The following is a 24,103-nucleotide window of genomic DNA, read 5'->3' on the forward strand; positions in this document are numbered from 1 at the left end:
AAGCCCTGAAAAATATTCACAGAGACTTCAATCATTATCAAACCAATTGATAAAAACCTGGGGCCTGTTGTTTAGGACAAGTTTTGGTACAAGTTTGAAGGTCTCTGCCAGTTATCTGATGTTGATGTTTATGCTGTTGTCTCTAATATTCCTTGGAAGCTAATGCGCAACAATCTTTTGTCAATAACTGACAGGTTTTCTTTTTTTCTTAAAGGAATCTCTAAGTTTCTTTTGCAGAATCCGGTTTCTAAAGCTCGCCCTTCTATTTTTTATCTCCTGCCTAAGATCCATAAGCCTATTTTGGTACGAAGACCAATCTGCTCATACACTGGTTACTTTCTTGAACCAGCTTCGAAACTCTTGCAGTATCTCCTTCTTCCTGTTTTAATGAGCCAACCCAACCATCTCAGAGATTATTTGTCTCTCTTACGTGAACTCCAATCTCTCAGCCTCCCTCGAGATTGCATTCTCTTCACTTTTGATGTTGAGTCCTTATATCCAAGCATTCTCACTGTTGCGGGGCTTAAAGCCCTTGAAAATATGGTCTCTGCTTATTTTGCTCTGTACAATCTCGATCGACGGCTGATCAGCATGATTGTTAGCCTAGCCAAGTTGGTCCTACATTTTCATTTTCTGGAATTTGATGGTTCATTCTACAAGCAGATCTGGGGTACCGCCATAGGGAGAAACTTTGTTGTTGTGTATGCTTGTTTGTTCCTCTGTTTTTCTACAGGCGGTTTATCGATTATGCTATGGGTGTTTGGTTTGGATCTTTGGATCCTTTACGGGCTTATTTTTGTGCTTATCAGAGTATTTTTCCAAAGATCAAGATCACCCCCTGCATTTTTGGTGCTTCTACAATTCTTCTGGACATTACTTTTTTCAAAGGTCCAGATTTTGACTCCACTGGTATTCTTTCTACCCAGTATTTTCAGAAAAAGCTCAATGCCCATCAGTACATTTCGTACAATTCTTGGCACCCCTTGCATCAGAAAAAATCCTTTGTTATAAGTGAGCTTTAGCGGTATTTGATTCGTGAATCTGATCCCTTTGGATTCATCCAGTTAAAGAAGCTCCTGTTTCAGAGACTCTGAGCACGTGGCAATTCCAGAAATGTTCTGCTTCACTGCTTCAACAAAGTTGTTTCGAATGACAAGTCTACGCTTTTGCATAGAGTTTTCACTCCTAAAATCAGAAAGAGGACCCCCCTTGTTTTCAAACTTGATTTTGGTCAATCAACTAAGACAATGAACTTGGGGGCCACCCTAAACCCTACACTTCATCGGCTTTGCTAAGAAGTTCCCGCGCTGCGCCATATTCCACCTCCACAGATTTGTTGGCGTAATCCTCAAAAACTTGGTTCCTTCTTTACTAGAAGCAAATTTCTTTCTGCTTAATCTCTTATTCTTATTTTGTCTTTTCCATCTCAAATTGATTGTTGTAGTTGTCAGTTCCATGGGCACGCAAAACGATGCGTTTAAGCACGCTCCGGGGACGGCACTACTGGGATGGGTGACTTCCCGGGAAGTCCCGGGGGTAATTCTAGAAAGAGTCTGCTCTTTCTAGAATTACTTAGGATAAGAAGATTTCGAATTTTTTGTCTATGTTAAGAAATGTTTCGATTCTTTTTTAAAATATTTCTATTTTTGATTTAGCAACTTTGGAGAATTTGAACGGTCATGTAACGGCCTTTTTTCCAATGATCATGTAACGGCCTTAGAAGTTGTATCGGCTAGTGGATTTGTCTCCACGCCTCTATTTATTCTCCTTTCCTTGTATCTTTTTCTTGAGTTCAACTGATGAGCCTTCAATAGGCGAAACTAGTTTTGAACAACTCAATAAAGATTCATGTTTTTCTACTAAATCTATTCTCTGTTATTCCTTTGTCTTTCTTCATTTGTTGCCAGTGATTCTCATTAAAATTTTAAAAACGAAAATTTTTAAACTCAAAAAATTTTACAATCTACCTCATGTCCTAGGGTTTCATCCTTGTTTGTATAACAAAGGTTTGCTCATTCTCTATTGTATCCATTTTATTTATGCATCTAATGAATTTTTTTGGCTTCATAGCATATTCATTACTTCTCTCTTGTATGAAAGTTAGTTTTGGTAGTAGGTGATCATTGGGCTCCTATAGAATTGATCAATAACTCTCATATGAAGACCCCACGTCATATGGTAGCTTATGCTCTAAATCCCAAATGCAATGTACCAAGGGCTTGGAGAATGACTTCTCCTAATGATGAAGAAATGAAAGTGAAGGCCAATTCAAAGATATATAGTGTTGAGGCAAGTTTACTTCAGACAAGGAGGATTGCCTTTGTCAATGTTCATGGTCTAGATTTGGAAAACAAGAAGTGAGGAAGGATAGAGCTACATTAACTCGATTCAACACCATTGGATGGTGGACATGGCATGGTAAAGATGCACCATAGTTGCAAATGATTGTGATTAACCTCCTTCCACAAGTTATCCATTTATTGTTACAAAGAGGAATTGTCCATGTACAAACTCAACCACTCTATCAAGAGGAACAACCTTACCTCTCAAAGAGTAAGTTAGTGGCCATTCATAGTGCCTTGCAACTTCAAGTTCAATAGACTCCAAAGTATCAACAAACTCCATCTATATGGTGAGGTGTTGACCATGAAGATGCCATACAAATTGATGAGGTACAAGAGGGATTGGAGGTGGTTCCATTGGATAAGATAATCCCTCATATTGGCAGTGACTCAAATGCAAAGTTTGGATTTCAACTAGAAGAAGATTAAGGCAAATGTATAGCGACTATTGATCTAGTTTTCTACATTTTGTCATTTTGAAGTTGTAGCCTTTCAGCCTTTTCATTGTGTTGTATATGCACCTTGGTAATGAAAACTCAAACGATTAATCATTAAACATTGAAATTTTGTTTATTTCTATGTTAACTCGTAAATTCTCAATTCGGATCTAATGTTTTATAGTTATATAATCATAATGCATATTGTAAATGTCTTGCAATATGAATATTTGAAATTTTCCAGATTTTTAAATTTCTCCTATTTTGCAATTGCCATCGTTTATCATCCCCTAGAGAAAAGGCCTCTCATCACTTGACACTCCTCTAAAAAAGGTATAGCCTAGCATCCCAGATGCACACCCCTCTATTTCTTGTCATCCCCACCTTGAAAACTTGGTGTAATATTCATAATTTTCAATATGTAGTTCATCCATCAAAGACATGAATAGTAATTAGGGCTTAGTTCTGAGTTGTGTAACCATTTTATTTTATTCTTTCAACATGTTTGTATTCTTTGGAAAGGCTGATTTTTTTAGATTAACGCAAATAGAAACAATTTTATACTTCAAATGACTTATGTGTTGTTTGAGAGAGTAGGATGCTAGTTTTAGGTAATCTTTCATTTGAGCCCCTTGCCTAGGCTACATCAGACAAGTAGAAGCAATGTTTCATGGAGTAAGAAAGTTTATGGGAAAATTTTCAAAAATTGAATAATATCATAAAACCTGAGTATAAAAAAATTTGCTTTTAAATGATTTATCATGTTATATAAAATAGGCAGCTATGCAAACAAATAACAACTATTAAATAAATTCCATTACAGATAAACACTAACTGCTCCAATTAAAGGTGAAGAGAAAGACCTGGGCTTGTATTCTCGGGCTCGCCAATGTCAATTCGCTCAATAGCAACCTGTTAAGAAAACAACAATTTAAAATCATAACCATACAGATCGACATCACAATGCAGCCATTGGAAAACAAATTCCCACTACAACGCATGAACATTAAATCCCTAAACTAATTTTACTTTGAAATTAGTGTGCCCTTCATGGACTAGAATGACTAACACTAACCAAAGAATACAAAATTAAAAAAGTTAATCAAATCAGGTATGTAATTATGGCTGGAACTCACGCATGGCAGATGCAAACTATTTCAATTGTATCATGGTATTGTCTGTGTAACACTACGTCTGTTCCAGTGCCACTAATTTGCTCATGAATATAATTAATCCTATAAAGGTCTGCCTTGTAATGTCCCCACTTTGAAATATCATTTAATAATAAATAACAATAATGAATTTAAAATACAAAAGAATTAAAATTAAAATTAAATTAAAATATAAAAGAATATAATTAAATATAATTAAAATTGGATTGAAGTTAATGAATGGTCAAAAGGCATGAAATGATAAGTTGTGACTCCCCCAAATATGAGCTATAAAAGGGAGAAGAGAACTCATTTGAAGGGGGGATAATTTGGGAATCAGAAAACTCATTTTAAGGGGGGATAATTTGGGAATCAGAAGTGCAGATCTGATTGTGAAAGGTTGTGTCCCTTTTGAAGGGCAGAAATAATGAAGGGTTGCACTTTTTCAAAGGGTGCTAATGGTGAAAGGGTGTGTCTCTTGCCAAAGGGCATACATGATGAAGAGGTGTGACCTCTCCCTCACATGGAGAGAAAAGAATCCCAAGGAGACAACCATCAATCTATGTTACCCCAAGTTTCCAGGACATTTTTTTTTTCCAGGAGTAGGGGACGGCTATATATATATATATGGAAATCTGAAATTTTAAATATATTCATGAATTATATATTTATATAACATTGTAACAGAGTAGCATTCATCATAGCAACATAATAACATTTATAAATCAGAATCTAAATTCTAAAATCATTGAATCATCATAGAACTAAGAAAATAGCATCAAATGAATCAAATTGAATCATCATGGAATAAGAACATAGGATAGCATCATGATTAAATGAATCAAATGAGAGTTCAAATTGCAATTTCATACATTCATAGATATAATTCATTGAAACAATGAAAAGTATCATATCATATATCAGAATATTTAAATAAGCAAAGGCCTTTATTATTTTTTTAAATATTTAGGTTTACCTTTTTAAGGTTAAAAATAGATTTTATAAAAAATTCTTTTTTTTTATCCCTCTTGCCACCGGAAACGGCCATCCGTCCCCGGGACGGCCATCCCCAACCGTTCAGGGGACAGTCAACGGTCTCCGACTACATAGTTGACCATTTCCACATTTCCAAAAATTTTGCTTGATTGGTGATGGCTTGGAAACTTTCCAGCCATCCCCCTGTACCCGAAACCATTTCTATTTGCGAAACATGTGCCTTTAGGGTGGAAACGCGTTTGCAAGTAATAATGCCATCAATCGATTAGATAAGATAGAAGAGCAATTAATAAGAACTTGCTCTCAAGTAACGATCAAGTTTAAATTGCAATTTGCCATCAGACCACAGCCTGGTACACTGAATCTATTTTATAATTAGAACAATTAATTATTACAATTTCATAAAGTTAATAATTGTAACGTCCCCAATTGGGATTAACCTTAATTTAGTCCTGAGACATCAATTTTAAATTGAAATGAAAAATGTAATATATTAATAAAAATAACTTTATTAGAACTGAATACTTTCTATTATAATATTGAATTTAAAATTTAAGAATAATTCAGGAAGCAGAACTTATCTTAATTACTCTCTCTGATTCTACAGATTTAATGTCAAGTTACTATTTGCGGCATCTGGTTTGGTCTGTATACGATGCGAATGTGAGGTGTTATTTCTGACTTAGTACTGGAAGTATACAACCAGTTTAAAGGAGAATGCTTACTGGAGTCATTCCCATCTGTATGCCAGGAGTAAAACCCATCCAAAATGATCTCTTCAAACAATTTAGTACTACCTTACATATCCTCCGTATGCCATTCTTTTAGAGTTGTGACTCTTCCTTCATCAATGCCTAGCTGCATCCTTACCTTCGATTTCTCCCTTATGTCTACATCCTCCAAGTCCCTTTATCGTGGTACGCATATCTTTCACTAACGAAAGTTATATCGCTGGCAATACAGTGTTGTGATGAGCCACAGATTACTGATAAACAATTTAGAAACTCTGATCGTGTTGTGATGCCAAATACGAGCTGACATCGATTTATTAATCATACCGATTTAGCCATTCCCATTAAGTGACTTTGTTTGACAATCCTGTGATTCTCCTGAGATTACGTCATCACCTCTTCTCACAATTCTTCCTTTTAATAATGAATTCTGTTCTCACTAAATGGTTCGGTGGCTAATGTGAAAGTCCGATACCTAGTTAATGACATCAATTATCGATTAAGGGAGTCTCCAATTAAAGACAGCACTGCTCTCTATCTCCTTACAATCGTGGCTCTACGTATTCGTCCAAGGTGAATTGTCTCTGCCGAAGTAATCTCAATGAATTAATATAAATGTAATGTAATGTAATCATGTCCATAAGCAAGAGATACATGCCATAGGCACTGCTTCAGATGAAGCATCTGAATTTCTTAAGAAGATTTATTCCCCCTATCGATTGCCGTTTTTGGTCAATGCTGCACACCATGTTCATTTCTAACGTCCTTTTCATCATATTCCCCCCTCCACTTGGCTTCCTTCCATTCTGCTTAAGTCCAATAAAGATGTTCCAAAAACCCCCATGATTTCTGGGAATGCATATGTGATCCTCATTAAATAGCTTATAAGATTGATCGGTTGGTGTCTTTGATTTGGGATGGTCGTATCCCTTCGTTGATCGCATCTTTTACTTTTATAACCAAATCGTATCCCTTAATTACCATTAGTCACTGTATTCTAACCAAAAGGAATCACGCCCTTTGGTTATATATTAAACGCTAATTTTAATCCAGCCACTTTATTACTTAATCAAATCTCTTATGTATTGTTCCCTTGGGTTTATGTGATCGGATTACTTGATGATTAATATGGTTATCGATTTGCTGGTCTCTTATTTTATGTTTAATGTTATCCATCGTTGAAAAGTGATTAAATGGTTGTGATCGGTGCATATAGGAGTTCTGATGGGATCCCTTATGGGTTATGCTGATCAATGTGATAATAATCTTGATCATTCTTAATAAATTGATATCAAACCGTTTGGTTCCAATTGCATCAACTTCATTATAAAGATAATACAAGGAGTTTTTTCCTTAGTTATTTGGTTCTAGAGATTTAGCATTTAGATAGGGACATCACAATAATTAAAGATGAAACGCCAATCTATGACACATAATATGAGCAGAAGCATTAATAAAGAGAATAATATAGCAAATTGCATTCATTAATGAATTCATTCTAAATATATATATATATATATGCAAATGGACTAAGATAGTAAATTCATATAAATAAATGATTAGAATATGTTCATAACATCTACAATCTTAATGCATTAAGAATTGTTATATGGTAGCCTAATCTTTAATCTTTTCTATTGCCCCTAAGAAGGATTAAATGTGGAAATGTTAGGGAGAGGCGGTATTAATACCTTGAAAGATAGGTAAGTCCTGCAGTGGAATGGACCATGCTACATCATACAAGGGCAATAAATAAGACCTCAGTGGAATGGGCATGTATTACATCATACAAAGGCACTATTTGTGAAGAATAGTTACTAGCACCCTAACATGGTTATTCCCCATCCTTAGTAGGGTTGAGGATTAGGTTAGAGGTAGGGATTGGGGCTTAAATATAATAGTTATCAAATGTATTATGAAAGCTAAATGTTCATTAGTTGCAATAATAAATTCTAAGCATGTAGTTATGTTGAAATATGTTGGTTTTCCTAGTAAGAAGTATCATAGACCTTACTAGTTAAGAGTAACCCTAACGCTAAATTGCTATAATTATAATTCTAGGAAAAAAATTGGAAGAGGCCATTACATGCCTGCAGAGTGTGTTCCCTACAAGATGTCATAGTTTGAATTTATCATTCTTCTTAAGATGAAAGTGACTCATATAGGGTATACCAAGAAAAGTGCAATTATTTTGACATTCTTTGCTAGCACCTTTGAGTTTTTGACAATACTTTGAACAAGTGTTACTTCTACTACTTATGACAACATATCAAGCTTCCCATTAACAAGATGCATTCATGATAATCATTAAAAAGATTTATTTATTTATTTAGTGCAATTAATCTGTGATGTCCCCATCGATGACCTAATCATGATTAACAAAAATATGATCAAGGGTGGCAACCTTGATAGTAATTTTCATTAGTTAGAAGTTAGAACATAACAATTGTACATAGTAATCATTGTTAGTTAAATGGCATAAAGACATTGTGGAAAATCATCTTATTCCATAAGACTTCAAGATTTTCCATTAAAGGATCCCAATGAAGGATAAGAGTAAGGACAAACAAGAAATTGATATGTCAGCTATCCATCAAGGAATGAAGCTTTGCAAGCATACATCATACCAAACTCTCATATTGTCATGAATGATGACCTTGCTAACAACCATCTTGCACATACAAAGATCATGACTCTACCATTGATTACATTGATCAAATACGATCCATATAACCAATAATAGATGCATAACCCAATATGTTCAAGATGACATTCCAACATCGTCTTCAAGACCACATGAAGGAGGTACCTATTGGAGCAGCGACTATAAGGTTGATGCCAATCTTTCTTTATTTTGAAATCATATATATATATATGGTTCCCCATTCCCAATGCCATCAGGATCCCATAATTCATGAAGATGATCAGAATTAGACCATCCCTCGAAGGAAGACTCAATGCCTTGTTCGAAAACCAATTTGTTATGGGGCGGAATGATAAGGAGGAGTTGTGTCTCATCGAATTTGAAGCGATGCAATCTCTTCGATTTGCAAGATATAAGAGGGAAACCGATCTCACTCCATCAGGCATCAACTAAGTTTATCTTTTATTTTCTTATCCAGTTTAGATCCCTCAGTTTGAGCAATTGCCTTTGGTACACATCGGTTGCATAAAGAACAATATCTATATCAGGAACAGCACCTCTATTCATCGTTGCAAGTACATAATTTTATATCAGGAACAGTTCCGTATCACTTCAAAGTGATATTAACATTCACATCGGCACATTCATATTGGTACATCAGACATCTTTATTTCTTATTCATCCTTTGTGGATTCGCTCACACAGCCTTTGGCTTTTCGAAGCACATTTACCAGTGAAAAGAATCAGACACAGCACCTATTCGATTTGCTATAAGTCACAAGATAAATCAGGCAAGCATCCATATCTGAAGATAATATAGAATTGCTACATAATCATATATATCAGGCAAGCATTCATGTATAGATCGAAGGTCTTATTACACCAATACAAAGTACCATTCATATTGTATATCAAAGTACAGATCATATATATATAGATCAGAGATCATTCTTGCACGAGTCAATTTGTTATATCAGAGATAGCAGTGATATTTGTTTTCACATATCATTTAATATCAAAAAATAAGTGGTATCAATTGTATAACATAAGAACAATCATTTATTAAGTGGTATCATAAACTATTATTCTTGCAATCAAGTAACTTCGATCATTATTATTTTAAGTGAAATTTGAGACTTTAAGGAAAGAAGTGTCTTGCAATTGATTCTTATAAGGTAAATGTTCCTATTTCATAAATAATAACATAAGGGGACATTACAGTGGTATCAGAGCATTACATTTTGTGATTATATTGCAATTTTCGTAAAACGGGACATTACATAATCAGATGCTCCAGATCGAATCAGGCTATAATGATCCTGATCTTATTCAATACTGACTTCTTAAGAGCAGGATAGAATATGAGAGTCATAAAAAAATTTATGGATGAACCGGATTACATCTAGATATTGGCATCTCTGCACTTAAGCAGATTATAACATGTTGAGTAAGCATACATCTATTCCAAAAGCCCCCTTCAGCTATAAGCTGTCAAAGCAGAGGAAACCAATCCATCAAAGTCACCCAAGGGTCAATCCTGACTCAATTATACCTCTAGGGATTTGAACCCTAGCAGATGGTATAATCAAAGGAACATACCATCAACCTCACCAATTAAGCTCAACCCCATTGGGCAATATGCCAATTTTGTTTTTCTAATATTTTGAATATTTAAAAACACATCTTCAATTTTCTTTAGAGACCAACTTCTTAAACCTCCTGCTTGCTGAAGGCCAGCAATCCCACAGTTCATGTGAAAGTTTTAATAAATAATCAACTGGCATAACGACTTAAAAATGGATACAATGTACCACCATATATACCTACGTAATAGAATGTTTTTCTATCACCCTTTGAAATTAAATAATCATAGATTATGCTTAACACAGTCACATTGCACAATTGAAACTTCAATCTTCACACTCTATTACAGATTTTGACTATCTATCACACACTAAATATGATCTACCTTAAAATTACACATGAAGTTGATAGAGACAACAATATAAATCAACCACAAATACACCTACCCATATGGCGTCTATATTTCATAATACCATCTACACGCAATTGCAGAAATCCAGTTCACTATCACCCTTTGAACTTGATTTGCCTTGGTATTCAACTTAAATCATTTATATTGCATGGTTGAAATTTTAGAATAATACAAGTAAGGACTCGGACTAGTCATGACAACAAAACATTCTATATGCTCTAACACCATCTAAACCCATCACAGAACCTGGTTGCTTATCGCACTTTTAATTATCTCAAAAAAATTACACAATTTAAAAATGATAAATCATAATTAACAAGAAAATAAAATCCTACCTAGCACCAAGAACTGAAACCCGGCACTTCAAAACTTTGGGAATGTGATTGTTTGAACCAAAGATAGCTAGGCTAGGAAACAATAAAAACACTGGCATATACTTAAGAAAAGTTGTGTACCTAGGCACAACATAATATTCGACTTGTGTTTTTAGCCCCAGTTGTCCCTAGTCTTAGTGATATTATTTAAGCATTATTTTTTCAATCTAAGATTAATGAAGACTTAAGTCGTGCGTTAAAAACTTAAGAGTAAGTAATGAGTCAAGTTACTATGGTTCCCTTCCCATTGAGTATAAAATAAGGGAAAGCCCTAAACAGAGCCACTGTTGTATAAGTACTTGTGTTACAGCCAGATTTACAGGGGCATTCCATCACCGGCAAGCATGTGCTCCCATTTTTTCATATTTGTTTTTTGTTATTTAATACATTTTCACATTCATTTTTCTGCAGTTCATTTAGGAACACAAAAGGTGATATCAAAGCTTCAGTCAATTAAATGCCACAGGGAGTTTATCTGAGATAAACCTCAAAAATTGTGACAATGAAGAGCTAAGAAGATTGCTTACAAAATTCATAATAGATGTCAATGAATTGATAGACTTTGGAAAAATGTGAATAGATTCAGTGTTTAAAGATGCTAACCCTTCTGGTGACCAATTTCTTAGAGAGAAAATCAGAAGGGGGAAAAAAGCCAATAAAAATCCTCTTTCAGCTTAAAGATGAAAATCCCATAGAATAATTTTGGGAAGGAAGTGGATGTGTGCAAATAAATGAGTTAGATCCATCTAGCTCTGAAGGTGCAGCAAATTAATGATCTTGAGAAGAAAATAAATGTGGCTCTATAGCATCTTGACAAGTCTGTCCACACATCAGAAGATAGATGGCTTTCCCAACACCTTAGACGCAGGTAAACTCAGTTTGTTGAGACTTTGACTGAAAGGGAAAATCGAAACAGGGATGAACCATACAGCACCCACTTTGTGCATCTTTTTCAGAGAGAATATGATACTGGAGGAATATATGGAAAAGTTGCATGTTTTGGAGTCAAATGCCAACTCCCAGAGGATATAGTGATCAGTATCTCATCTCCAACTTGTAGTGAGAAATCCAAACTTGAGGTAAGGATATTTAAAAATAAAAACCTTGAACATAAATTTCTATGGCTAGGAAATCAGAAATCGATGTAGATGCTGTTAGACGAAAACTTAAGTTTTGGGTAGAAGGGTAATACTTAAAAAAATTAGGGAACGAAAAAAGACTAGTTTTTTTGTCATAATACCCCAGCCATCCACCTATTACCAATCACAATTCCTGTGTGACAAATCCTTGTCGTAACTATTCTGAACCATGGAGTAAGGGTCATGTATGTAACCACAAAATATTTCACATGGTCAAAGATGTGTCTCCATCAAAGCTCAAAACCAAACTCGAAAATGAAGATATCCCTTACCAAAGTGATGTCAAGTGAACCAGAAAGTCAGTCACTTCCTGTAGTTGAAGCAGGAGAACCATCAATATCCTTATTACAATGATAGGGTTGGATGTCTTGAAACCTTCAAGGTTTCAATCATACAAGAAAGAACTAGGTTTTGGTCATAGTTGATGCTTGTATCAAGCTTAATATTTTGGATAAGAAACAAGTTCCTAGGCTAAGTCTTCACCTAAAACACATCTAAGATTTTCTCCAGCAGGTTACCAGCCATCAGAGCATTGAATGCCTAGGAGTGATACATAACATGGAGTTTATAATGATCAATAATACCCTTGAGGACATTCTATTTGGTTGTTATTGGAGGAGAGGATGTACTAGGCATTTAGTGTTTGTACTCACTAGGAATTTCCCACCAATTACCAAGAGAGGAGCCTGGCATTCAAGTAAGGGGAACACCAGTACAATATTAAATCCTTACTCCAAGATTAATCAAAACTATTGATTCAAGCCAAATGAATAAAATTTTGGGAAAAGGGCATTTCAAATTTACTGCTCACTTGTATGGTATGTATTCAAATCCTTCTTAGCAACATAAGCAAGCTCCAAAATTTCAGAATTATTGTTGCAAAACCCCATTCTGTTTTAGATATTATCAATTAGCTCCTGGTGCATATGCTTTGTAAGTCACCCATATTGTAAATTAGAATAGAAGTATTTATCCAACATGAAATTGAACGGTAGCAGTTGTTTTTCGCAATACAACATAGGAGTTTTTTTGAAACCTCACTCTAGGTAGCCTTAGGCCATCTGAAATTTGTGATGCACCGATATGCAGTTGGTCCTAGTAAGCTACTTGCAGCGTACCTCAAAGAAAGGATAGTGAACTATTGTTATGGTCTCTCCTCCATAGTTGGTGCTCTAAAACATTGAGTTGACAATATTTACAAACGGGATCAGAATATAAGCAAGCTCTAGACCAGATGCAACCTGTAGAATCCTAAACTCTTATACCCTACTCTATGCAATCAGATTTGGGGATTAGCAATCAAAATCCATGACCACCAAACAGTTTTATGATATCACACCAGTGTGACAGCATGCCAAATTGTTCAGAAAGCAGAAGCTGTTCTCCAATTTACAAGTTATTGAGTGAGTTACTACAGCAAGTTTGAGTCTTATACAATCTGCAAGATTTGTCAATTCCATAACCAATTTCTTTTAATCTGGGAAGAATCCACCTACAAATTCTGCCCAAATGGTATTAAAATTCCAAAGAACCCCAAATAACCAAAAATTACAAAAAAAAAAAGTTAAAACAGAAAAAAAAAGACTTTTGGGCTAATTTTCTTCTTCCAGTAAATTGTCTCATTGCAATTGAAATATCCCACTCAGAGAAAGAAAGTATTGCAAGCACAATAAAAATGAAACTCGGGAGAATTACCAGAACTTGTAGACACAAATCTTTAGTTCACAGGTAGCAGTAATGATAGAAATCAGAATCAGATCCAATGGATTAAATTCATCAATAATAACCCATACAAATCCTCAAGTCTATTTGTAATGAAAGCAGATACAATCAGAAATGTAAATTTTCTTTTCTTTTTTTCGGAGAGACTGTGACCATACGACTTGTGCCATTCACCACATATGTCCTTGACTAAGCAGACGAGTTTCCTTCAGCCTCCTGTGAGCTGGTCATGTATGTCCCCTTTCCAAAAATAGTGCTTATTATTTGTAGCAAGTCCAGTTATCCAGAAATAGTAAATCAGGACTTGTGGATAAACCAGGAAATATTGCCTTCATGGTTAAATGATCAAATCAGATTGAAGGTTGAATTTATAAATGACATTTGAAAAGTTTTGGAGGCAAAAATATGGAGTGGGAAATTGGGAAGCACATTTTAGAATGTTAAGTGGCATTTCAAAACTTCTGACAACATGGGCAAGTGGCAAGTGACAACCAGTAAAGTTAGAAGGTGGAAGACAAGTGGATGGAGGAGTTACATTCTTGGAAATGCAAATATCCTCTGCAAAGTCCCCTATTGGGATCATTTCCTAATTTACCCTAGAATCACAAATTCAGTAGATAAGGAATGAAATATATTTAGAAATGCACAATTGCTCACTTTAAATCTTGATTTGAATCCAAGCACTTTATAACAATCAAAGTCTGCTGACTTCTCTTACTAATTCTGCAATTGGATCTCTCTTCCTTATTCAACTGACTTCTTTTAGTCTGCTGTAATGATGTATTTATATCTGCTGCAATAATATATTTATGTCTGCTCTGATTTTCTGGTTTTAGGCCAAGGGTTCCTTTTCATTGGCTGATCCATTATGGATGTCTTTCCTGAATTTAAACTCAGATTTCTTAATATATTCTATGACCTTATTCTTCTCTGGATTTGCTTCATCTCTGGACCACTGCCCCTCCTCACCACACTTAACCAACTCTTCTTATACCTTCACCAAGGTAGGCAACCCTTTGAAGGGATATGATGCTTCCCAATTGAAATGACTCTTCCTTACTTTATACCCTTTCAATCTATGTTCCATACAGACATGTTCCCTGTGCTGGTACCCCTGTTCCCGTACCAGGGACAGCTTTTAGAAGTACCCTGTCTGTCCCAAAACCGAGCAGAGTTTCGGAAACATTTCTGGGACGCCTTTGGGAGTGATCGGGGACATAGAGCATGACCAAATAAAAATTGATTTAGTGTTAGATGCACATAAATTGAAATAAAATGAAAGAATTTAATTGACTTGAAGAACACAATTCAAATAAAAATTGAACTGTGTTCTGCAAGGAAAGAATTTATTTAGTATCAGAATCAAAATTGAAGGAAAGAATTTTGAGGGTAATTCATGATAATCTCTTGGCAAGCCACTCAAGATATTGCAAGACTTATATGCAAGTTGGGGAGAGATTCACATGGAAAGGACTCAAGGATGACATCCTTAGGCACATTAGAGAATGTTATATTTGCCAATGAAATAAACCAAAACAAGCACATCCCACAAGACTATTGCAGCCTTTGCTTATTCCAAAGCAGAAATGGGACAGTATTTTGATGGACTTCATCGCTAAAATTCCTAAAGTCCAAGGTAAGGATTGTATATATATAATTGTAGATAGAATCACAAAATACTCTTACTTCCTTGCAATTTCTTCAAATTTTAAGGCACCGCAAGTTGCTGATGTGTTCTTCAAGAATGTGTTTAGACTTCATGGGCTACCTAAGAACATCATGACAGACATAGAAAATTGGTTCTTGAGCCTATTTCAGCAGGAGCTCTTTCACTTGACTGGGACCAAACTCACACCCAATACTAACTACCACCCCCAAACAAATGGTCAAACTAAGATAGTAAATAAATGGGTGGAAGGCTATGTGAAAAAATATGTTGCTGGTCATTAGAAGGCTTAAATAAAATGGCTCCATCTGGGGGAGCACTACTATAAAACTACTTATGACATGTCTATTGGGATGACACCAATCATGGCTTTATATGGATATGAAGCCCAAAGTTTTCTTGACCTTGTGTTGTCTGACAGCAAGGCCCTGGAGTGAGTGATTTGATCCAACAAGGCCAAAGCATTTTGAAATCACTGGAGAACGATCTTGATCAAGCCCAAAATCAACAAAAGATGTATGTAGACCATCATAGGATAGAAGAAGCATTTGAAGTTGGAAAGATAAGGTTTGTGCAACTACAACCTTACTAACAATCCTCCTTAAAGGTAAGTGGGTCTGAAAAACTCAAACCTCATTTTTACAAGCCTTATAGAATTTTGATAAGAGCTGGCAAAGTTGCCTATGAGTTGGAATTGCCAAGAGAGCACTTGGAAAATATATATTTTACCTTCAATAGAGCTGCCCCTATTAAATGAGAAGGCAAACTAAATTTGATTCCCAAAGCAATTATGAAGGTAAGAAAAAGAAGGTTGAGAGGCTAAAGCATCACAAAGTACTTGGTGAGATGAAAGAACCTACCCATAATAGATGCAACATGAGAAGGTCCATAGATATTGAAATATTTGAACTTACAATTGCTTAAGGGCAAGCAAATTTGACCGAGGCAGACTTGTCATGTCTCCTTTTTCTACAATTTATGTGGTGAGGCAAAATACCCATTTCCTAACTCCCACATCTCACTTGATCCAATCTTAGGTATGTATTCCTCCCCTTCATCCCCCATGTGTCTTCCTAAGGCCCTCAAAATCTCTAAGTATGAAGGCATGGTCAATCTTCTAAGTCAACGTAGGTCTTCAAAGTTTTGGAGTTCTTTGTCCAAGCTTGCATTCCCATATAAGTCTAAACTTTCCTTGGTCCCTATCAGAATTTTGAACTTCCCGTTCCCAACCTGCATTTCCTCCCAACAACAATTTTCCTTTATATTTATGAAAGTGTCAGACTTGTCAATCCAAACATACCTACATCCTTCCTTGGCATTCACTCCCTCTTCCATTGGGACTTCAAGGTTTCCCATAATATAATAACTCTATCAAACCCCACTCCTTCACAAACCCTTGTTGGAAAGTCGAACTTCACCTTGCTGACATGCCTCCCTTTCGAACCTTGAACCCCATAAGTCATGAGGTATTCCTAACACCCGAACTCTGACAATCCCACCTCTTTTCACTATTCGTCTCCACCTACCTCCCTATGCAAATGAACAACCATTAACGCACAAATTGATGGTGTGTCTTCTAGAAGGGTTCCCATGGGCATAGAAGTATCATTTAACAATAAGGACATGGTTCCACGTGTACACCCAGCTGCACAAACAAAGAAGTCAACTTTGGCTACCATTACTGAGGCAGTTAGGGTTTTAAACCCTAAGGAACCTCTTGTCATTGTTGTCGAAGCCAGCTGCAATTTACAAGGGACATTTCTCCAAGCTTCCCAAGGCCATTTCCACACACATGGTACAATACCAAGCATGTTACAATGGAAATGACACTGAGAAGGTACAAACAATCCCTATTGCATACCAGTCTAGCGATGGTAACCACTATTGCAGTCTTTGACATCTTTCTAGGTGTATTTTGAGCAGAAAGATAGGGGAAAAAGACATCAATTGAATATACACAAAAAACCCTAATCAGAACTTGTTATGAGCACAATTGTTTTAGCACCCAGATCAGTGGGCAAAGACCCGCAGGTTTGCAAGAGATTGAGAGACAAAACACCCATAGAAGTTGCATCAAAGGACGAAACCCCTTCAGCTAAAGGAGCAGTCTCACACAGAGGTCAAGTTTGAGCTTTATTGGTGATAGATGTATAGCATCACCCAATTAGTTCAATTTGCTCATTGCCTTGGGATCAAACCATTGTATTTCCAGTTTAAAATGTGGCTGTACAACCAATATTTCTATTATTGGAGCTTACTGTTGTATTTTCTGTTGCTGTTATAGCCGCATTCAGTAATGGGCTTCAATCCCGTGTAATGTATATAAAGGTCCTACAATTTTATCTTCTTGTGAATCTAATTTATATGTCTGGGTATCAATGAGCTCCAAGTGGTGTTTACAATCTTAGTTTACTAGATCTGGGTATATGTTTAAACATGCTGCTTAGCTTATTGTGAACCCATTCATGGAATGCAATGTGGTGTTTACTGTTTGCAACCTTAGTTTACTAGATCTGGGTATATGTTTAAACCTGCTGCTTATCTTACTGTGAACCCATTCATGTAATACCGGCATTTAATGTGACTGCATAAATGTAAAAAGGGGGTGTTTTTGGGTTTGTTAGATTTGGACAGAATAGATTAGGGTGTGTTAGTTTTAGGTAAAATAATAAAGTCAAGAGTATAATATGGGATTGATAATGCTGCTGTGTAAACATTTCTCCATTTTGGATTTCTAAGGTTCTAAGTTTTAAATATTTACACCTCAAATAAAAAAATAAAAATAATTACCTTGGTGTTAAGTTTATATAAGGATCCGATTAAATATTCAAATCTGTCCACAAATATTTGCGTTAAATATTTGTCAAGGATAATACAACAAATCAATGTGTTTCCGTAACTAAGTTAAGCACTTACCTGGGCTGCAAATGTTAGTGTCTCTAACTTTCTTAAGTAGAGACTTTCCATGCATTCTCACTGTTAGAGCTGTGTAATTTATAATATGCATTTCTAAAAACGCGAGAATAAATGAAATTATGCAATCACACTAGAGAAGCCAGCAGAACATTCGTGGTCAGGAGGCTTCTTAGAGTTGTTTTCAATACTATGGCTGTGATCGGGGTTTGATGCCTTTTTGTGTTTTCTTCCTCTCTGTTGTACTGGTTCGCCAATAATACAACTTTCGTCATTTAGTTATGGACTTGGATCTCAATGTCCTTCAAACTGGTTTTTTATTTTAAACAGCTATCTAGGCTTATTTTCGCATTAACAAAAATTTGAATGCTATTTAGGAAAAAGAAAAAAAATAATAGCAAACTCTTTAACATAAATTTTAAAAATGCAATTACGAGGCCTTACACATACTCTTTCTTGATTTATCAATGCAAATATAAAAGCGATTTCCATTTTTTAAAATTAAAAAGTACTCACAGGTGCAGAATTGAGCGTAGTCCTAATGGCTGCACCCTTGGAAACCCTAGCCGGAGGCGACCGGGCCTCTGCAGCCGTTGCAGCAAAGCCATTACCAGCTGTAGACGCCGCCGGTGCTGACGTGGCGGCGGCTGCTGACTCACCGGGCTCTCTAACGTACCTGAGGGATTTGACGGCCTTGTGCAGGCGCTCTAGCCTGAAATTCTGCCCGTCAAAAAAGAGAACGGCGTCCAAGTCTTTACAATCCTCAACACTGCCCTGAAACGAACAATTCGGCTTTCCAGGCTGGTTATTATTAAACTCCACGGTAACCTTGTTCTCCTTGCTTTTCTGGAGGGACCCCGGCCTGGTTAAGTCAATAGACGCAGGCTTAAATTCATCTGCACATACAAAAGCATCGGAATCATATGATATTTTAAAATTTGAGGATTTATGGTTTGGAAAAGTATTGAATTTTGGGAATATGGAGTTTCAGTAGAATTGTCAGAAATTGGAGATAAATTTGGAGGGATTTTAAAGGCAAATTTAGATTACTTACATCTGAGGGAGCAGAATTTGGTGTTGGAGTTAGCGGCGAGAGAAGAGCCGAGCGTGAAAGGATACCATTTCTCGGGGTCTGGCGCCGTGCTGGGCTCCTTCGCAATATTCGCCATTCTTTACAGTTCACTCATTCACCTCAAACTCCCTATTCCCTAACCAGAGAAATTCCTATGAATTTCCAAACTGGCTTCAAAATCCAAGGGCATTTGTTTTAACTCTAATTTTTTATTGAAACTCGTGAATATCATTAGCTTTTACTTTTCACATCTCAACATCAATATGTTTCTAATATTTTTTTCCTATAATTTTTATAAATTTTACTTTTTCACTTTTCATTGGACTATTTTCCTTGTTATTATCAAGAGATTTCATTGGACTATTTTTCTTGATTTTGACTCTCTTCATTCTGATCATGGATCACGGAGTGTGATCCGAAACGTTGATGCTAAAATCTTTCACACAATCGAATCCAGAAATCTCTCTTGATAATTATTGAATAAAAGGGGTAAAAACTTTATTGAAACGCAGACAAAAAAATTATAAGGAGGACCAAAGCCCCGAGGCCCCAAAAAAGAGCCACAGGCCCAATCCAAGATCAACTAACATCATAACTATCCATGTCCTCAGCAAAAATCTTCTGCAAGACCTGACAGTAATCCGGGGAGAGATGCTCCCAACCTTCAATTTTCTAATCACTGTCATGTTTCGAAGTCTACTTAGCCAAACAATCAGCTACTCTATTCCATTCATGAGGAATGTGGATGAAAGACACCTGCTCCATTAAAGAACTAATTTGAAGAATCTTATTAACAATCCCTGACAGCTGCCAATGAATCCCACTCACCTTCTTCTCTGTCAACAAATTAACAATAATTTGTGAATCCGATTCACAGATAACCTTCCTTCTACCCAACTCCCAAGCCCACTCCAGGGCATAGAGAATAGCAAGTCCCTCCATAAAATTATTAGATTGCCTCCCTTTATGCACCGAAAAGAAGAAAACCACCTCCCCCATACAATTCCTACCAACACCACCAACCTCTATAGGGCTTGGGTTACCTCTAGAGGAGCCATCGGTGTTAATCTTGATAAACTCATCCTGAGGGGGTCTCCACCTTCCCACCCTTTGGACCTTCTTCATAGCACATCTACCTCTTCTGACACAAGCGGAAGCAAGAGACAACTCCTGCCAGCCAAACCTACTCACAATATCCGCCTCATCTCTATCCAAAGGAAAATTCACCTCACATTTAGCTTACACCGTCTCCCGAATCATAACCATGATTCTATTCCACACTTGTTGCACTAATAGTCTAGCCTCACGAAAGATCCTTATATTCCTCTCAAGCCAGATCCGCCAGAGTATGAAAATGAGCCCAATATACCAGACTGTCTAGAGGAAGGGGGACAAGATAGGAGGTATGCCCAAACTGCTCCAAAACTCCACCAGAGAGTCTGCATGAACACAAGGACACTTCCACACCCCCCACTAGTAATGCCAAATAAGCATAGAGAAGGGGCATCTGAAGAACAAATGTGAGGAATCTTCCTCCCCATTACCACACAAAGCACAAATAGAAGGCCCCAAGAATCCCCTCTTGCAAATATTATCCCAAGCTAGGCATCTATTCAAGGCCAGAGTCCAAGCGAAGCAATTGCACTTTGGCCATGAAGAATTGTTCCAAACCTGTTTCCACCAGTGCACCTCTCTTCCCTCCAATCTTCGATTCAACAGTTCTCGGTATCCACTAGCTATAGTAAAAACGCCCTTAGGATTCAGAGACCAGGCAAGTCCATCCCTACCCTGGAGGGCACTACAATGTCTACTCGCCAGAATGCCATGCAACTCATCACACTCTTCCTCTATCCCAACAACCAACCACTCATTAGGAGCCTTCCACTGCTCCAACTCCAGCCGCCCACACCTGTAAATAGCCTTGAAGTCACTCACCCTTGACCACCCTGCCTCCAAAAATGTCTGGCTAAGGCTCCCGAGATTAGGAAATTGATCAAGGATGGGGGGGTACCCATCCCAAGAGTCATTCCAGAAAAGGACCTCTTCCCCCCTCCTGCAGATCCAAAAGAGTCCTTCCTCAATGAGAGAGGCCCCCTTCTTGAGAGTATACCAAATTGTTGAGCCTTTTCCCTCAAGCGGATATCTTGGAACCTCCTGCATTGGGATCCTCTGCATATATTTGTAGGCCAAAATCTTAGCCCAGACACGATCCTGCTCGACACACCACCTCCAGTACAATTTAGCCACTAGAGTCTCCCCGAATAAAATAGCCTGCCTTAAACCAAGCCCCCCGACTGCTTTGGGCTACACACCAAGTCCCAATTGACAAGACTCTATTTGGAAGAGGATAGATTGCATGCCCATAAGAATTGCCTTGTCAAAGAGTCCAAACCCTTCAAGAACCACTTTGAAGCATACATCGATAAATCGGAAGAGCCTGAACCACCGACTGAATCAGTTGAACCCTCCTAGCAAATGATAACCATCTGTGAGTCCAATGTTCAACCTTCGAGAGAAATTTATCCAAGATACCCTGCCATGACTCCTGAGGAGGGTTACCAGGAGAAATAGGAATACCCAAATAAGTCAAGGGCAAAGAGCCAACTTGGAATCTCAAGATAAGAGCAATCCTCCTTTGAATAGTTCCAGGGGTGTAGAAGAAAAGGATAGAAGATTTATCTTTGTTGATCAACTAGCCCGAGGCCACCAGATAAACATCCAAAACCTTACGTAGATTAGTAGCTTCTTTGATTTGAGCAAGTTCCATCAAGGCTGTGTCATCAACAAACTACAAATGAGACTGCAGATGCAAGTCATTACCCCAGGTCCAACCCTGAATACTACCCAGACCCACATTATGCTTGATCAACCTCCCCAGGCCCTCGACCAGGAGAATGAATAAGTAAGGGGAGAGGGGGTCCCCCTGACGGAGGCCCCTAGACGCACCAAACAACTCAGTATGATCACCATTGATTAGCACTAAGAAAGAGGTGGACGTAACTCCACTCATAACCCATTGGATACATTCCTCAGCAAAGCCAAAAGCCCTAAGGATCTTCTGGAGGAAGGACCAACAAACTCTATCATAAGCCTTAGCCATGTCCAACTTGATAAACATAGCTTTTTCCTTGGAGGTTGCCATAGAATGAATGGTCTCAGTAGCAATGACCACACCATCCAGAATTTGATGCCCTTCCACAAACTTGCTCTGTTCCTCAGAGATAACATCCCTCAGACACTTCTTTAGTCTCTCTGCTATCAGCTTAGAGATGATCTTATAAATCACATTGCAGAGAGATATAGGGCGGAACTGGCCTAACCTGTCGACCCCATCACACTTAGGGATTAGCGCAATGAAAGTCGCATTCAAGGCCCGAAGCATCTGTTTATTCCTCTGGGACTCTTGGACTACTTCTAGTAAGTCCAGTTTGATGATATCCCAGAAATCTTGAAAGAATTCAACCGGGAACCCATTCGGTCCAGGGGCTTTTCCTTTCCTCATGTGAAAAACAATCCTCTCGAGTTCTTCCAGCAAAATAGGGCCCATAAGTTGCTCATTCATCTCCCCAATAACAAGAGGAGGAATGCAAGTGAGAACCTGGTTCTCCTCCACCAATTCCCCCTGAGAATCCTCACTGAAGAGGGATCGGAAATACTGTAAAGCCTCCCTAGATATCTCCTGCAAGGATAATAACACCTCACCTCTATCATTGACCAGAGCAGGAATGTAATTTCCATGATGTCTTGCTTTCACAGAGTTGAAAAAGAAAGTAGTGTTCTTATCGCCCGCTTGAAGCCAATCAATACGGGCTCTCTATTTCCAGTAAATTTTTTCCCTAAGCTCCCATTCCTCTAAAGCCTTGACAGCCCTGTCCTCCTCCCTAAGCAAGGCTTCAGACAAACCATGCTCTTTGATTTCACTGGTGATACCATTTAACACTGTTTGGGTAGCTTTCTTAGCGTGAAAAATGTTCCCGAAACCTTGTCGATTCCACTGTTTAAGCTGAAACTTAACAAGCTGCAGCTGCTTAGCAAAAGTGTACATAGCAGTGCCAAAGGCCGACCTCCCCTTCCTCCACCACTGCTCAACAAGAGCCTGCAAAGCAGGATCCCGAAGCCACATAAGTTGGAATTTGAAGAAAGGATAGCAAGCAACCCGGGCAGAAGAAGAAACCAGCTTGATAGGCCAGTGGTCTGACCCTCTCCAGTCAAGAATCTCATAACTTGTGGACCACCCCCCACCAACCCAAAAACTGGAAACCAAAAATCGATCCAGCCTCTCTGCAATCAAATACTCCCCCACTCTCCTATTGTTCCAAGTGAACAAACCATTACCAGGCTTAATGTCAATAAGATGCAACGAAGATATACTATCCTGAAAAAGGAAAGAAGAAGGTTCCAACCGCATGACACCCCCTTCTTCTCACTCAACTCAAGGATAGCATTTAAATCTCCCGCCATAATCCAAGGATGAAAAGGAACTAGCCTTCGCATACAAGAAATATGAGACCATAAGTTCTGCTTGCCCTGAAGATCGGTGGGGGCATGGATATTAGTAAACAAGATAAGATCTCTGGTCTCAAGACTAGAGGCAACCCCGGATAATGAAGATCTGGAAGCCACCCACCAAACAGGGCGAATCCTTGAGGGGTTCCAAAGATAGGCCACCCCTCCAGAGGAACCAGCTACCCCAATACACTAACACTCGCCTCGCCCCCAGAGCTTCGACACCAAACCCATCATACTCTCCACCTAGAGTTTAGTTTCTTGCAAGAACAGGACATCAGGTGAATGATTCCTAATGAATTCCCAAACAACTTTTTGTCTAGGGCTGCTATTCAAGCCCATTACATTCCATGAGAGCACAATCATTTAGGAGGATTGGAAAAGCGAGAATCCAAAGTCTTTACTGACCCTGAC

At 37.7% G+C, this 24,103-nt stretch overlaps 1 protein-coding gene across 1 annotated transcript in view; it reads right to left on the bottom strand.

Moving 5' to 3' along the window:
- LOC131047399 (uncharacterized) overlaps positions 1–19,381 on the bottom strand; it is a 56,218-nt gene extending 36,837 nt beyond the window's left edge. The window contains exons 1-3 of the mRNA XM_057981281.2: positions 19,166–19,381; positions 18,628–19,007; positions 3,643–3,691 (exon numbers count right to left, since the gene is read on the bottom strand). Of these exons, the coding sequence (XP_057837264.1) occupies positions 3,643–3,691; positions 18,628–19,007; positions 19,166–19,280 (544 nt within the window). The 5' untranslated portion in view covers positions 19,281–19,381. The remainder of the gene's footprint in view (positions 1–3,642; positions 3,692–18,627; positions 19,008–19,165) is intronic.
- Between the last annotated feature and the right edge of the window lie 4,722 nt (positions 19,382–24,103).

The sequence above is a fragment of the Cryptomeria japonica genome, chromosome 2 (genome assembly GCF_030272615.1).
Source record: "Cryptomeria japonica chromosome 2, Sugi_1.0, whole genome shotgun sequence".
In the NCBI taxonomy this organism is placed as follows: Eukaryota; Viridiplantae; Streptophyta; class Pinopsida; order Cupressales; family Cupressaceae; genus Cryptomeria; species Cryptomeria japonica.